At 53.9% G+C, this 15,863-nt stretch overlaps 1 protein-coding gene across 1 annotated transcript; it reads left to right on the forward strand.

Annotated features, from left to right (window-relative positions):
• Positions 1 to 2,636: 2,636 nt before the first annotated feature.
• On the forward strand, positions 2,637 to 11,471 carry adad1 (adenosine deaminase domain containing 1 (testis-specific); the record flags this gene model as incomplete). The annotated part of the gene is made up of 11 exons (XM_083686839.1): positions 2,637 to 2,805; positions 3,326 to 3,457; positions 3,789 to 4,319; positions 4,747 to 4,821; positions 5,560 to 5,685; positions 5,792 to 5,915; positions 6,756 to 6,926; positions 7,007 to 7,239; positions 8,131 to 8,365; positions 10,970 to 11,102; positions 11,358 to 11,471. The coding sequence occupies 11 exons, from the start codon at positions 2,637 to 2,639 to the stop codon at positions 11,469 to 11,471; spliced, it is 2,043 nt and encodes a 680-aa protein (XP_083542965.1).
• Positions 11,472 to 15,863: the final 4,392 nt, after the last annotated feature.

Here is a 15,863-nt window from a genome sequence, read left to right on the forward strand (position 1 = left end):
GTTTTTGGGTTGTGTACCTGCAGTGGTGTGTCTGGTGGGGTATGAATGTCTCTTTGAAGAGTAGGCAAAGTAGATACATTCATTAGTAAATTAACTATATAGGACATTTCAACACACGTTTCTCTAAAAGATTAGAAGGGAAGTGGTCCACCCTCAGCAGTGAAACAACGCTGTCCATCAGGATTATAAAAGGTTTCATGTTTCTGATCTGCTGATGAAATGAAGTCTACTTGGGGATGTTCCGATCCTCCTCAGCCTGGCTGGACACAGACTAGAGGTTCAACTAGACCGTCTGATCCTCCTCAGCCTGGCTGGACACAGACTAGAGGTTCAACTAGACCGTCTGATCCTCCTCAGCCTGGCTGGACAGACTAGAGGTTCAACTAGACCGTCTGATCCTCCTCAGCCTGGCTGGACACAGACTAGAGGTTCAACTAGACCGTCTGATCCTCCTCAGCCTGGCTGGACACAGACTAGAGGTTCAACTAGACCGTCTGATCCTCCTCAGCCTGGCTGGACACAGACTAGAGGTTCAACTAGACCGTCTGATCCTCCTCAGCCTGGCTGGACACAGACTAGAGGTTCAACTAGACCGTCTGATCCTCCTCAGCCTGGCTGGACACAGACTAGAGGTTCAACTAGACCGTCTGATCCTCCTCAGCCTGGCTGGACAGACTAGAGGTTCAACTAGACCGTCTGATCCTCCTCAGCCTGGCTGGACACAGACTAGAGGTTCAACTAGACCGTCTGATCCTCCTCAGCCTGGCTGGACACAGACTAGAGGTTCAGTCAGACCACAGACAGAACCAGTAAAGGTGATGAGGATGAGTGTGTTGGTGGTGTAGTGTTCTGAGTCAGACCTGGTTCCCCTGTCGCCTACAGTTTTCATGTGTTCACCCACTCTGCCACTCTGCCACCGTGAACCGGTTCATGTTGTGCTGTTCGTCTTCCAACATGTTTCCGCAGGTCACAAAAGGACACATAATTATGACAAGAGCTGAATTCATGTAAAAGGCTTTTAAAGTAAAATGCCTCCGTTGACATTTCACAAATATAGGCATGTTTTTTTGTGAGAATAACAATCATTTCGCGAATGAAAAGTGTATTATAGAATATGAAAATACTACATGTCATGTTTCAAAATCGATGGGATTGGGATTCAATTTTCTTGATGTTTGACTACTTTATTTCTCTTGGCTCCGTTGCTGTGGTCCTCTGGTGACTTTACCTCAACATCACCACAGACCTCACCCGTCCCGTCGGTCAAACAAATGGATTTTTGATTGGACACTCTACAGTATTCTCTATTTTCGTCAATATAAACTGTCTAAATTAAAACCACACTTTGGATTTAAGTTTCGGAGATCAAATTCACCCTAAATAACATGAACTTGAGTCAGCCTCACGTTGCACCGACCAGCCGTCGAGTTTCCGCTTCAACACGATGCTAACGGCTAACTAGCTAGCTTCCTTCAGCCGCTCTTCACCGCCCCGCGACGCCGCAGCTCGTCTGATCCGCCGCAGCTCGTCTGATCCTCCGCGGCTCGTCTGATCCTCCGCGGCTCGTCTGATCCGCCGCACCGCGACGCCGCAGCTCGTCTGATCCTCCGCGGCTCGTCTGATCCTCCGCGGCTCGTCTGATCCTCCGCGGCTCGTCAAACCCAGAGGTCGTCGCTAGGTGCGTCGTGTAGCCTGTCTGAGGAGGGAGGCCAGGTTAGCAGTCCGCTGGGAGGCTGACGGGACACCGTCTACCGTCAACGTTTCTACCGGGATAACAAAGAAAAAGCACCGTGCTACCTGACTACCAGGTGCTACCTGACTACCAGGTGCTACCTGACTAACAGGTGCTACCTGACTAACAGACCACCGTGCTACCTGACTAACAGGTGCTACCTGACTACCAGGTGCTACCTGACTAACAGGTGCTACCTGACTACCAGGCCACCGTGCTACCTGACTAACAGGTGCTACCTGACTACCAGGTGCTACCTGACTAACAGGCCACCGTGCTACCTGACTAACAGGTGCTACCTGACTAACAGGCGCTACCTGACTAACAGGTGCTACCTGACTAACAGGCCACCGTGCTACCTGACTAACAGGTGCTACCTGACTAACAGGCGCTACCTGACTAACAGGTGCTACCTGACTAACAGGCCACCGTGCTACCTGACTAACAGGTGCTACCTGACTAACAGGTGCTACCTGACTAACAGGCCACCGTGCTACCTGGCTAACAGGTCACCGTGCTACCTGACTAACAGGTGCTACCTGACTAACAGGCCACCGTGCTACCTGACTAACAGGTGCTACCTGACTACCAGGTGCTACCTGACTAACAGGTGCTACCTGACTAACAGACCACCGTGCTACCTGACTAACAGGTGCTACCTGACTAACAGGCCACCGTGCTACCTGACTAACAGGTGCTACCTGACTAACAGGTGCTACCTGGCTAACAGGCCACATGTTGGCCAGTTAATTGACTCGAAAGCTGTCACCTCATAGCTAGCTACATTTCGGTCGGTCCCGGTTACCGGACGGTACTGACTGACGGTCCTGTGCTGAACTCAGCCGGTGAATGTGACTGTATGTAACATCATCCTGCCTGCTTGTAAAAACCTGCAGTTTCCAACATGACGACCCGCGGCTCCCTCCGCGGCTCCAGGGGGGCCAGCTTCGCTCAGATCCTCAAGAAGAACACGTCTGCCCCGCCCGGCTTGGCCGTGGCCGTGCCCCCTCCTCCCTGCCTCTCCGACGGCAGCAACAACCTGCTGGACCCGGCGTGCAGCGCACCCAGGAGCGGTAAGCCGATATGGATGACAGTCAAATCAGTCAAATGTATTTGTATAGCACTTTTACATCGACAATTAAGTGGTTCACAAGTGGTTCGCTAAGTGGATCACAACAAGAACAATACAAACAATCCAATGATACGGTATTCCAAGGAGATGGTTGAAGCACACAGCGGTCTAGGACCAGACCCCCCACCCCACCCCACCGCCAGTGAAAAGAAACCCAACTTGATGTGCTTCCCTGGGACATACAATGTATTAAAACGTATGAATGAATGATGTATTTACATTTAGAGCAAATTCCATTCAAGGGCAAGTGCATTCATTAGCCAAGGTTGACAGATGTAAGCTTAGTATTTATGTAGGCCAGTTAGACTCAGCAAGTTAACTGTCACCTCCACCTGAATAGGACATGTCCCTGTGTGTCCTTGTCCTAATAAGACATGTCCCTGTGTGTCCGTGTCCTAATAAGACATGTCCCTGTGTGTCCTTGTCCTAATAAGACATGTCCCTGTGTGTCCTTGTCCCAGGTCCTTTAAAGCCCAAGAACGTCCCCCATGAGTTTATTGACAGGTACAGGCGGGGAGAGACCCACGCAGTGTCAGCTCTCTACCAGCTCTCCCAGGTGCTGCAGTTCCAGCTGGAGCTGAAGGAGACCACAGGTACTGGAGGACACACACACACACACACACACACACACACACACACACACAGAGCAGTGATGGGAGACGCTTGATGAAATGGTGCCTGTATGTTGTATGCAGTATGCTTTCAGCATTGACAAGTAGAGACTGTAGTCTCCTGTTCATCCAGTATCTTGATTGGTAGATCCTGTGACTGCCAGCCAGCCCTCTGGAAGTGAGTCAGTGAATGAACTCTGTGAAAAGACAGAATAGACTCTCTCTCCTAGATGAAACAATTGCTCTCTAGTCTTTGGTTGAACAGTAAAACAGTGAGCCCTGTAGCGATCTAGCAGATGCCCCCCCCCCCCAGGTAACCTGCCAGGGTTCTACTTTGCGTTCTGCGCGGTGGTGGATGGGCAGGAGTACAAGACTGGCATGGGCATCAACAAGAAGGAGGCGCGGGCCAAGGCGGCTCAGCTGGCCATGGACGACCTGCTGCCCACCCTGGAGGACCACGCCTCTCTGCTGCCCGAGGCCTCAGGTCTGTACCTCCTCTCTGCTGCCTCAGGTCTGTACCTCCTCTCTGCTGCCTCAGGTCTGTACCTCCTCTCTGCTGCCCGAGGCCTCAGGTCTGTACCTCCTCTCTGCTGCCCGAGGCCTCAGGTCTGTACCTCCTCTCTGCTGCCTCAGGTCTGTACCTCCTCTCTGCTGCCCGAGGCCTCAGGTCTGTACCTCCTCTCTGCTGCCCGAGGCCTCAGGTCTGTACCTCCTCTCTGCTGCCCGAGGCCTCAGGTCTGTACCTCCTCTCTGCTGCCCGAGGCCTCAGGTCTGTACCTCCTCTCTGCTGCCCGAGGCCTCAGGTCTGTACCTCCTCTCTGCTGCCTCAGTCTCCAGGCCTCAGGTCAGTCAGTCTCCAGGCCTCAGGTCAGTCAGTCTCCAGGCCTCAGGTCAGTCAGTCTCCAGGCCTCAGGTCAGTCAGTCTCCAGGCCTCAGGTCAGTCAGTCTCCAGGCCTCAGGTCAGTCTCCAGGCCTCAGGTCAGTCTCCAGGCTTACACTACCTATCTTCCACTATGGCCTTATATAACAATAACTCTAAAAAAACAAAAAATGGTTATATTTCATGTGAACTACAGTGCTTACAGTTACAGCTTCCCACAAATACCAGGCTCATGGTGCATTCACATGCTCCTGGGAAATTCTAAGCTTCCCACCTAGATTTAGTGTGTTTTTGCGTAGAGCTCCCTATTGGCTAATCCTGAGAGAGCTGAAGAGTGGAACCTGAGCTCTGTGGTTGTGTTGCTGACAGTGTGCTGTTCTCTGGGTTTCAGACGGGCCTCCTCCCCTGCCTGTCAACGAGAGTCACTCCTCAGTCTCAGACATCGGCACCAGGAGAGCCCTCTATGGCAAGTGTCTCTCTCTCTCTCTCTCTCTCTCTCTCTGTGTCTGTGTGTGTGTCTCTCTCCCCTCCCCCCCCTCTCTCTCTCTCTCTCTGTGTGTGTCTCTCTCTCTCCCTTTCTCTCTCTCCCCCCCCCCCTCTCTCTCTCTGTCACTGTCTCTGTGTGTGTGTGTCTCTCCCCCCCCCCCCCCCTCTCTCTCTCTCTCTCTCTGTGTGTGTCTCTCTCTCTCCCTTTCTCTCTCTCCCCCCCCCCTCTCTCTCTCTCTCTCTCTGTGTGTGTCTCTCTCTCTCCCTTTCTCTCTCTCCCCCCCCCCCCTCTCTCTCTCTGTCACTGTCTCTGTGTGTGTGTCTCTCCCCCCCCCCCCTCTCTCTCTCTCTCTCTCTCTCTGTGTGTGTCTCTCTCTCTCCCTTTCTCTCTCTCCCCCCCCCCTCTCTCTCTCTCTGTCACTGTCTCTGTGTGTGTGTCTCTCTCCCCCCCCCCCTCTCTCTCTCTCTCTCTCTGTGTCTGTGTGTGTGTCTCTCCCCCCCCCCTCTCTCTCTCTCTCTCTCTGTGTGTGTCTCTCTCTCTCCCTTTCTCTCTCTCCCCCCCCCCTCTCTCTCTCTGTCACTGTCTTTGTGTCTCTCTGGTTTCACGTCAATGACACACTCAGTTAAACTGGTTAGACAGACGATAAGAGCCGGTCTTAGACCTGAGGAACCTTGTGTGTTATGCTGTCCCCCTCCTGTCCCGCGTGTGGCGCTGTAGAGCGGAAGAACCCCATCAACGACCAGGTGCCCCAGGCCGTCAGAGAGCTGCTCTCCAAGCTGATGGACAGCTACCCAGAGTTCTCGGGCTGCGGGAGCACAGTGGCTGCCTTCGTCACACAGTCACGTGAGCGGGGGGGGGGGGGGGGGGGGGCCACTCTACTTTATATCACACACACATATGATACCGCCTCTTCCTAGAGATGCTAACGTTGTAGTTCCTGTCCATCCAGCCTCGGGGTGTGAGGTGGTCGCCATGGGAACAGGGAACTACAACACGAAGGAGAGCGCCACGCCCAACGGACGGGTCCTCCACGACTCCCACGCTGTCGTCACGGCCAGGAGGTCCCTGATGAGGTGTCTGTGTGTGTGTGTGTGTGTGTGTGTGTGTGTGTGTACACATACGTACATTGCACTGATCCATGCAGTGAGTCATACAGTAACACTCCACAACTGAGGAATGAGGCCTGATAGTCTGATGTCTGAGCAGTCATGACGTCATAATGGGTTAGCAGTGAGTATTAAAGTGTGTTTTTGTCTGAGTGTCACTAGTCTCCACCACAGTCAGAACACATTCCCACAACACTCCCACAACGTTGACGGCGTTCGACTGTCGTCATTGACGACTGCAAAGCTCCGTACGATGGGCACTCCAGAGTTAAAAATAAATCACCCTGACCTTTACGAAGACGCACGGAAAACCTCCATGGAATGTATTAGTGTCTGCAGAGGCTGCTGTGATCTGACCTCACCACGTTCAGCAAATCAACGTTGATCTGTCATAAACAGAATCAAATGCCTTGGCCAAGCTAGCTCCTCAACAGTGCAGCAGTGTAATAATAAAACAATAACATAAGGTAGCAATAAATAATAATAATAGTAATGTATATGTTTATATTTAGTATATCTGCAGGTATCTATCCAGACAGTGGTTGTTCAGGTAGAAGTGCAGGCTGGAGAAGTCTGGATGTGTAGTACTACTGCAGCTTCTGATCAGTTATGTCTGCAGGCATCTAAAGACTGTTCATCTCTTCCTCCTTCAAGAACCACAGCCCGAAAGAGAAGTCCATACTCTATCTACAGTGACTACTACCTATCTATATTCCTAGCTGTGTGTGTGTGTGTGTGTGTGTGTGTGTGTGTGTGTGTGTGTGTGTGTGTGTGTGTGTGTGTGTGTGTGTGTGTGTGTGTGTGTAGGTATCTGTACAGACACCTGCTGCTGTTCTTCAGCAGGAACCACAGCCTGGAGGAGAAGTCCATCTTCCAGCAGGACCAGAGCAGCAAGCTGCTGAGTCTGAAGAGCAGCATCACCCTACATCTCTACATGAACCAGCTGCCCAAGGGAGCCGCACAGACCCCCTCCAACCTGTGGGTTACACCACCCCTCCGACACCTCACACAGACGCTGTAACAGCACACACACCTTCTAACAACCCCTTCCCTCCCAGGCGCCTGAACCCCCTGTCCATCTCAGCCTGGGAGGTGAACAACCAGATCAGCCTCCATGTGACACTGGAGGGGAAGGTGTTCTCTGTGTTCTCTTCCTCCTTCGACCACCTGGCCGCCAAGGTGGTCAGCATGTCTGCCAGCGACAAGGTCATGCAGTGGCAGGTCCTGGGCTTCCAGGGGGCGCTGCTGAGCCACTTCACTGAGCCTGTTTACGTCAGCAGCATCCTCATAGGCAAGTGAGACCCAGACCCAGGCAGAACCTGGTCCTAACCCAGACCCAGGAAGAACCTGGTCCTAACCCAGACCTAGGCAGAACCTGATCCTAACCCAGACCCAGACCCAGGCAGAACCTGATCCTAACCCAGACCCAGGGAGAACCTGGTCCTAACCCAGACCTAGGCAGAACCTGGTCCTAACCCAGACCCAGGAAGAACCTGGTCCTAACCCAGACCTAGGCAGAACCTGATCCTAACCCAGACCCAGACCCAGGCAGAACCTGATCCTAACCCAGACCCAGGGAGAACCTGGTCCTAACCCAGACCTAGGCAGAACCTGGTCCTAACCCAGACCCAGGCAGAACCTGGTCCTAACCCAGACCTAGGCAGAACCTGGTCCTAACCCAGACCCAGACAGAACCTGGTTCTAACCCAGACCCAGTCAGAACCTGGTCCTTACCCAGACCCAGGCAGAACCTGGTCCTAACCCAGACCCAAGTCAGAACCTGGTCCTAACACAGACCCAGTCAGAACCTTGTCCTAACCTAGACCCAGACCCATCTACATCAGCAGAATCTCAGTCAGAACCTAACCCACACCCAGACCCAACTATGTAGGCAAGTCAGCTTATAGTACAGAATAATCAACCCTGCCTGTGTCTGGGGGGATGAGGAGGTGGAATAGTCAACCCTGTCTGTGTCTGGGGGGGTGAGGAGGTGGAATAGTCAACCCTGTCTGTGTCTGGGGGGGTGAGGAGGTGGAATAGTCAACCCTGTCTGTGTCTTGGGGGATGAGGAGGTGGAATAGTCAACACTAGTCAATGTTATGATGGTGGGATGGAGTTTGAAACCAGATATGACCATGTTCATGTCAACCCTGTGACCTTTAACCCCCCCCGTGACCCCCAGGTGATGTGACCTGTACTGACGTGCGGGGGATGGAGATCGCTGTGAACCAGCGGGTGGATGGCATCACGCCCCACCTGCCCATGTTCTACTGTGTGTACCGGCCCCTCATCAGCCTGGCCCCCAGGGCGGCGCCAGAGAGCCCGGCCGCAGCCCAGAGGGGCCTGGCCCTCAACTGGAGCCAGGGGGATGTCTCCCCCGAGGTGGTGGACAGCCTGGGGGGCAAGACCGTGGAGGAGTGAGTCACTATAAAGGGTTAAATACTGTACTACACTACCATACTAGATGGCTAACCCTACCCCCCAGGTCTAACCCTGTCCCCCCAGGTCTAACCCTACCCCCCAGGTCTAACCCTGCCCCCCTATCCCCCCAGGTCTAACCCTGTCCCCCCAGGTTTAACCCTGTCCCCCCAGGTCTAACCCTGTCCCCCCAGGTCTAACCCTACCCCCCAGGTCTAACCCTGCCCCCCTATCCCCCCAGGTCTAACCCTGTCCCCCCAGGTCTAACCCTGTCCCCTTGTCCCCCCAGGTCTAACCCTGTCCCCTTGTCCCCCCAGGTCTAACCCTGTCCCCCTGTCCCCAGGTCTAACCCTGTCCCCTTGTCCCCCCAGGTCTAACCCTGTCCCCTTGTCCCCCCAGGTCTAACCCTGTCCCCTTGTCCCCCCAGGTCTAACCCTGTCCCCCTCCCCCCATGTCTAACCCTGTCCCCCCAGGTCTAACCCTGTCCCCCCAGGTCTAAACCTGTCCCTCTGTCCCCCCAGGTCTAACCCTGTCCCCCCAGGTCTAACCCTGTCCCCCCAGGTCTAACCCTGCCCCCTGTCCCCCCAGGTCTAACCCTGCCCCCCTGTCCCCCCAGGTCTAACCCTACCCCCCAGGTCTAACCCTGCCCCCCTATCCCCCCATGTCTAACCCTGTCCCCCCAGGTCTAACCCTGTCCCCTTGTCCCCCCAGGTCTAACCCTGTCCCCCTCCCCCCATGTCTAACCCTGTCCCCCCAGGTCTAACCCTGTCCCCCTCCCCCCATGTCTAACCCTGTCCCCTTGTCCCCCCAGGTCTAACCCTGTCCCCCTCCCCCCATGTCTAACCCTGTCCCCCCAGGTCTAAACCTGTCCCTCTGTCCCCCCAGGTCTAACCCTGTCCCCCCAGGTCTAACCCTGCCCCCTGTCCCCCCAGGTCTAACTCTGCCCCCCAGGTCTAACCCTGCCCCCCTGTCCCCCCAGGTCTAACCCTGCCCCCCTGTCCCCCCAGGTCTAACCCTGTCCCCCCCAGGTCTAACCCTACCCCCCAGGTCTAACCCTACCCCCCAGGTCTAACCCTGTCCCCCCAGGTCTAACCCTGTCCCCCCAGGTCTAACCCTGCCCCCTGTCCCCCCAGGTCTAACTCTGCCCCCCAGGTCTAACCCTGCCCCCCCAGGTCTAACCCTGCCCCCCTGTCCCCCCAGGTCTAACCCTACCCCCCAGGTCTAACCCTGTCCCCCCAGGTCTAACCCTACCCCCCAGGTCTAACCCTGTCCCCCCAGGTCTAACCCTGTCCCCCCAGGTCTAACCCTACCCCCCAGGTCTAACCCTGCCCCCCTATCCCCCCAGGTCTAACCCTGTCCCCCCAGGTCTAACCCTGTCCCCTTGTCCCCCCAGGTCTAACCCTGTCCCCCCAGGTCTAACCCTGTCCCCCTGTCCCCAGGTCTAACCCTGTCCCCTTGTCCCCCCAGGTCTAACCCTGTCCCCTTGTCCCCCCAGGTCTAACCCTGTCCCCTTGTCCCCCCAGGTCTAACCCTGTCCCCCTCCCCCCATGTCTAACCCTGTCCCCCCAGGTCTAACCCTGTCCCCCCAGGTCTAAACCTGTCCCTCTGTCCCCCCAGGTCTAACCCTGTCCCCCCAGGTCTAACCCTGTCCCCCCAGGTCTAACCCTGCCCCCTGTCCCCCCAGGTCTAACCCTGCCCCCCTGTCCCCCCAGGTCTAACCCTACCCCCCAGGTCTAACCCTGCCCCCCTATCCCCCCATGTCTAACCCTGTCCCCCCAGGTCTAACCCTGTCCCCTTGTCCCCCCAGGTCTAACCCTGTCCCCCTCCCCCCATGTCTAACCCTGTCCCCCCAGGTCTAACCCTGTCCCCCTCCCCCCATGTCTAACCCTGTCCCCTTGTCCCCCCAGGTCTAACCCTGTCCCCCTCCCCCCATGTCTAACCCTGTCCCCCCAGGTCTAAACCTGTCCCTCTGTCCCCCCAGGTCTAACCCTGTCCCCCCAGGTCTAACCCTGCCCCCTGTCCCCCCAGGTCTAACTCTGCCCCCCAGGTCTAACCCTGCCCCCCTGTCCCCCCAGGTCTAACCCTGCCCCCCTGTCCCCCCAGGTCTAACCCTGTCCCCCCCAGGTCTAACCCTACCCCCCAGGTCTAACCCTACCCCCCAGGTCTAACCCTGTCCCCCCAGGTCTAACCCTGTCCCCCCAGGTCTAACCCTGTCCCCCCAGGTCTAACCCTGCCCCCTGTCCCCCCAGGTCTAACTCTGCCCCCCAGGTCTAACCCTGCCCCCCCAGGTCTAACCCTGCCCCCCTGTCCCCCCAGGTCTAACCCTACCCCCCAGGTCTAACCCTGTCCCCCCAGGTCTAACCCTACCCCCCAGGTCTAACCCTGTCCCCCCAGGTCTAACCCTGTCCCCCCAGGTCTAACCCTGTCCCCCTGTCCCCCCAGGTCTAACCCTGTCCCCCCAGGTCTAACCCCGTCCCCCTGTCCCCCCAGGTCTAACCCTGTCCCCCCAGGTCTAACCCTGTCCCCCCAGGTCTAACCCTGTCCCCCTGCCCCCCAGGTCTAACCCTGTCCCCCCAGGTCTAACCCTGTCCCCCTCCCCCCAGGTCTCCGTTTAAGAGCGGTCCAGCCCTGGCCAGCCGTCTGTGTAAGGCTGCCATGCTGAGTCGCTTCAACCTGGTGGCCAAAGCCTCGCAGAGACACGACCTGCTGGGAGCCGTCTCCTACAGGGAGGCCAAGGTAGGCTGCTGTACCACACACACACACACACACACACCCCTTCTGGTTACACACACACACACACACACACACACACACACCCCTTCTGGTTACACACACACACACACACAAACACACACACCCTACTGGTTACACACACACACACACACACAGACACACACCTTCTGGTTACACACACACACACACACCAAACTAACTAACTGTCCTGTGTGTGTGTGTGTGTGTGTGTGTGTGTGTGTGTGTGTGTGTGTGTAGATGATGGCCAAGCCCTACCAGGAGGCCAAGAGCGTGTTGAAGTCGTACCTGGCCCAGCAAGGCTACGGCTCCTGGGTGGTCAAACCCCCCCTCAGTGACCACTTCAGCATGTGAGGAGAGGAGAGGAGAGGAGAGGAGATGAAACCCACCATGCCTACACAGCTGCTCCTCTTCCAGACAGCAGTCCTGAAACCCAGTCTGTCCTCTGGAGAAGATGGGAGAGAAAAAGCATTTGTTAGCAGCATGTCCCTGGGTGGCCACCGTAGTTGTTGTTGTTGTTAACACTGCCTTTACAGGTTAAGAGTCGTAATGACAATGTGTGTGTGCGACTTTTTTTTTGTATTCTTCTGGATGTTTTGATTTTAAAAGGCTGTTTTCTTAAGTTGGCTGTTTGACCCTGAAAGGCTTGTGGTTTGTAGTTCAGGTTTGCCTCTGTGTGTTTCTGGACGGTTGTAAATTCAGTTTTTTATCTCAAGAGAAAATGTTGATAAATATGGTGAGTGACTTGTTACTTTAAGCTTCGACTCAAACACTGGTGGACAGGAAGTGTGTGAGTGTGAGTGTGAGTGTGAGTGTGAGTGTGAGTGTGAGTGTGAGTGTGAGTGTGAGTGTGAGTGTGTGCGTGTGCGTGTGCGTGTGAGTGCGTGAGTGCGTGCGTGCGTGCGTGCATGTGAGAGTGACAGACCATGAACTACATTTATAGAGACGATACATGCTTCTAATGAACTCCAGCTACATATTGTTCTGTACTGTGGGTTAGGGGTGGGGGTGGGGGTGGGGGTGGGTGGGTGGTTCCCCAACGGAGCAGGTGGTTCTGAATCCCTCTGCTTCTATTGACCATCTTCCTTTTAAACATGAATCACCTGTTTGACATGAATGACATCAGACCTGGCTTTCTTTCTAGCCTCTCTTCTGAAGGTAGGAAACAGATATGGACCATGGTGATATTTCATACATGCATGCTCCCACCAGGACATGAACATCCTTAGCCGCTGTAGGAGCCTAACCCAAACAGCACGGTGTAGGAGCCTAACCCTAACAGCACGGTGTAGGAGCCTAACCCAAACAGCACGGTGTAGGAGCCTAACCCTAACAGCACGGTGTAGGAGCCTAACCCTAACAGCACGGTGTAGGAGCCTAACCCTAACAGCACGGTGTAGGAGCCTAACCCAAACAGCACGGTGTAGGAGCCTAACCCAAACAGCACGGTGTAGGAGCCTAACCCAAACAGCACGGTGTAGGAGCCTAACCCAAACAGCACGGTGTAGGAGCCTAACCCTAACAGCACGGTGTAGGAGCCTAACCCTAACAGCACGGTGTAGGAGCCTAACCCAAACAGCACGGTGTAGGAGCCTAACCCAAACAGCACGGTGTAGGAGCCTAACCCAAACAGCACGGTGTAGGAGCCTAACCCAAACAGCACGGTGTAGGAGCCTAACCCTAACAGCACGGTGTAGGAGCCTAACCCTAACCCTAGAACCAGATAGATGCATCACTGTGCTCTGTACCAGCATGTGGGTGGGGGGTTCCCCTGCTAATGGCCCTTCACCCCATTGGGTGATGTTTTTATGAAGAACTACACAACGACCATCATACCTAACCCTACTTTTCAATTGGAGGGTCACAAATGATCACACCAGATCTCAAGGCTGGTTAGTTTTGGGGTTCCCTACGTTTCCACAACTGCTGGCGTTGATGCTCCATCCTCCTGGACCGGCCTTCAGGAGGAGCTGAAGCTCAGTCACTGGTCACCTTTGACCCTCAGGCCGTTTCCAGAGGTTAGCAGATTTATCAATTGAAAACTATAACTGTTTAAGCGGGTCCTTAGTTAGTGTGATTCTCCCCCCCCCACACACACACACAAACACACTACAACCCCCCCCCCCCACACACACACACACACACACACATTACACCCCCCTCCCCCCATATAAACACGTACACACACTCACACACACACACTTTCCCCCCCCCATCCCACATACACACACACAGGAAATGCTATGGTTTCCTGAGCAGATGATGCAGCTTATTGTACCACAGGTTGCTTGTATGTGTCTTCCTGCCTTGTTTCTAGACTAACTCTGCTCTGCTGCAGTACATCACCTCTCTACCGACAGCAGGACCCCTCACTGGACCACCTCACCTGGACCACCACACTAGTATGTATTATGTGTGTAGATGATGTGTGAACCTTCAGGTAGCATGTTCCTTCTGTAGCCCAGAGAGAGCAGGGGACGTGTGCAGACATGCTGTGATGCAGCAGCCCCTGTGTGTGTGTGTGTGTGTGTGTGTGTGTGTGTGTGTGTGTGTCTACTAAGTAGAGTACTAAGCTGTAGTATGAGGTCATCTTCCATGGATGTTGATGGTTTATGGTCCCCTAACAGTCAGGGAATCCCCCCACCCCCTCCCTCCTAGAAGTGAAACAGTGACCCACCCCTGCTCCCCGCAAGCTATGACGCTCAGCTGCTGACCTCAATATTAAACATGATCATACTCAGATTAAACATGATCATAACTATTACTACTATTATTATGGTTGTGTTGTGTTTTACCATTGAAATAAAAAACTAAAAACGAGCAATATTCAATTTGAAATGAAGCTTTATTGTCAAAGTTCCAGACCAGTGCATGTGTATATACAATACAAATAACTTAAATATATAGTAAATATATAAATAGATAACTTAATTAGAGATTATGTCACATACATTCTGACGCTTTTAAAACCGACATTGAGAACTCTAGAACCCCATTCTTCACAGCATCCTGTACAGTACATAGAAATGACCAAACAGCTTCACATCCAGCCTCTCCTCCATCCTCTCTGTGTCCTTCCCTCTCCTTGCTCTTCTATCTCTGTATCCATCATATGGACATTTAGTCACACAAGATCAGGAAAATAATCTGCATACTACCCCCTCCCCCCACCCCATAATAAAGTTTCAACTAAGTTTCGATGGTGACTGCCCTCATTAACCATTAACCATGTCATTCAGCATGGTAACCAGTTGTCCAGTGTGGTCTAGGAAGTTGTGGACGTCTGTCTTCTCCTGGCCCTCACAGGAGAACGCTGGGGAGACGGTTGTTGTCTGAGGAGGAGAGGAACACTGATTTAGTCTCACATCATGGAAACAGTTAAAGCTTCTCTTCATCAACTGGTTTTCACAACCTTCTTTTGCACAAACAACATAATGCTTACTTTCTGGTTAATGAAGTCACTCATGATCTCTATGGTCTGGTTGATTTCGAAGGCGGGATTCTGCGGGTCTGTCCCGTTACACTCAGCCTTCATCGTCTCCAGCTCCTCCATAGAGCACTCCAGAGCAGCGACCAGGTCGCCGTCCTGTGACACACACACACACACACACAACCGTTAGCCTGAGTGCACACTGATGTTATGACACAGAGAGAGAGAGAGAGAGAGAGAGAGAGAGCTGTGGTTTAGCTCGCTCCAACAGTGGAGTTGTCAGTGTGTGTGAAGTGAGAGGAGAGAGCCGCCAGCCTATCAGTGAGTCCTGCTGCAGGTGGAGGTGTTGTACATGTGACTGAGGCGCCACCACAGGTTCAACAGCATAAACAACAGACCTCCTCTCCCTCTCCCTCTCCCTCTCTACCTCCTCTGTTAATACCTTCATCTTTTCTAATGCAGAAGCAGAGAATCTAGCGTCTATTTGTACTATATCAGAGCTGCGGTGAGTGTGAGTGTGAGTGTGAGTGTGAGAGTGAGAGTGAGTGTGAGTGTGAGAGTGAGAGTGAGAGTTATTCGTTGTCTGGTTTACAGATAGTTGATGTTAAAGGTGTGAAGGTCCTTACGTTGACATTGGTTGGAGTGTAGAGGTCTAACCCAGGCTGTAGGAGGGAAGCCAGTAACAACATGTCAGTTCAACAATAAGGCAACACACAGCAGACAGACTAGTAGAGAAAACAGCCAGCAATGTTGTTGAGGTCAACTTACTGCACACGTCACATTCTGGAGGTCTTCGAGTAATGTTTTGAGTTCTCCCAGGAGGTTGTTGACGTGCTGATGGGTAGGAAAGGCTCGGACCCAGCCTGAGAGAGAGACCAGCACAAACACAATCCTGAGGAGATCCATGGCAAAGAGGGTTGAAGGCAGAGTCCTGTCAGATACCACACCACTGAAGATGTCCTGAGTCTCTAATGGTTTGTCTTCCTATGCTTCATGTTTCTCTGCTTTATGCTCTCATGTGTGGAAAAGGGGTGGGCTGAACTCTAGATATTAACAAAGTCAAGTGGTAGTTTGTTTCCCTCTTGATGACTGTTTGGAGTTTTGGAGAAGATGGTGAAACCCCTCCTCTGGTGTCCTCCAGCAGCAAAACCAGGCTGTGGGCCGGGTGCTCTCACACCTCCCTGCTGCTGAAGGTGAAAGTGGAGAGAAGCAGCTTGGTTTCCACCAGGTTGACTAGCAGGCCAACCCGTGGTTCAGAGTGTGTGTGTGTGTGTGTGTGTGTGTGTGTGTGTGTGTGTGTGTGTCTACAGGGTAGA

The sequence above is a fragment of the Argentina silus genome (genome assembly GCF_951799395.1).
Source record: "Argentina silus genome assembly, chromosome: 15".
Taxonomy (NCBI): domain Eukaryota; kingdom Metazoa; phylum Chordata; class Actinopteri; order Argentiniformes; family Argentinidae; genus Argentina; species Argentina silus.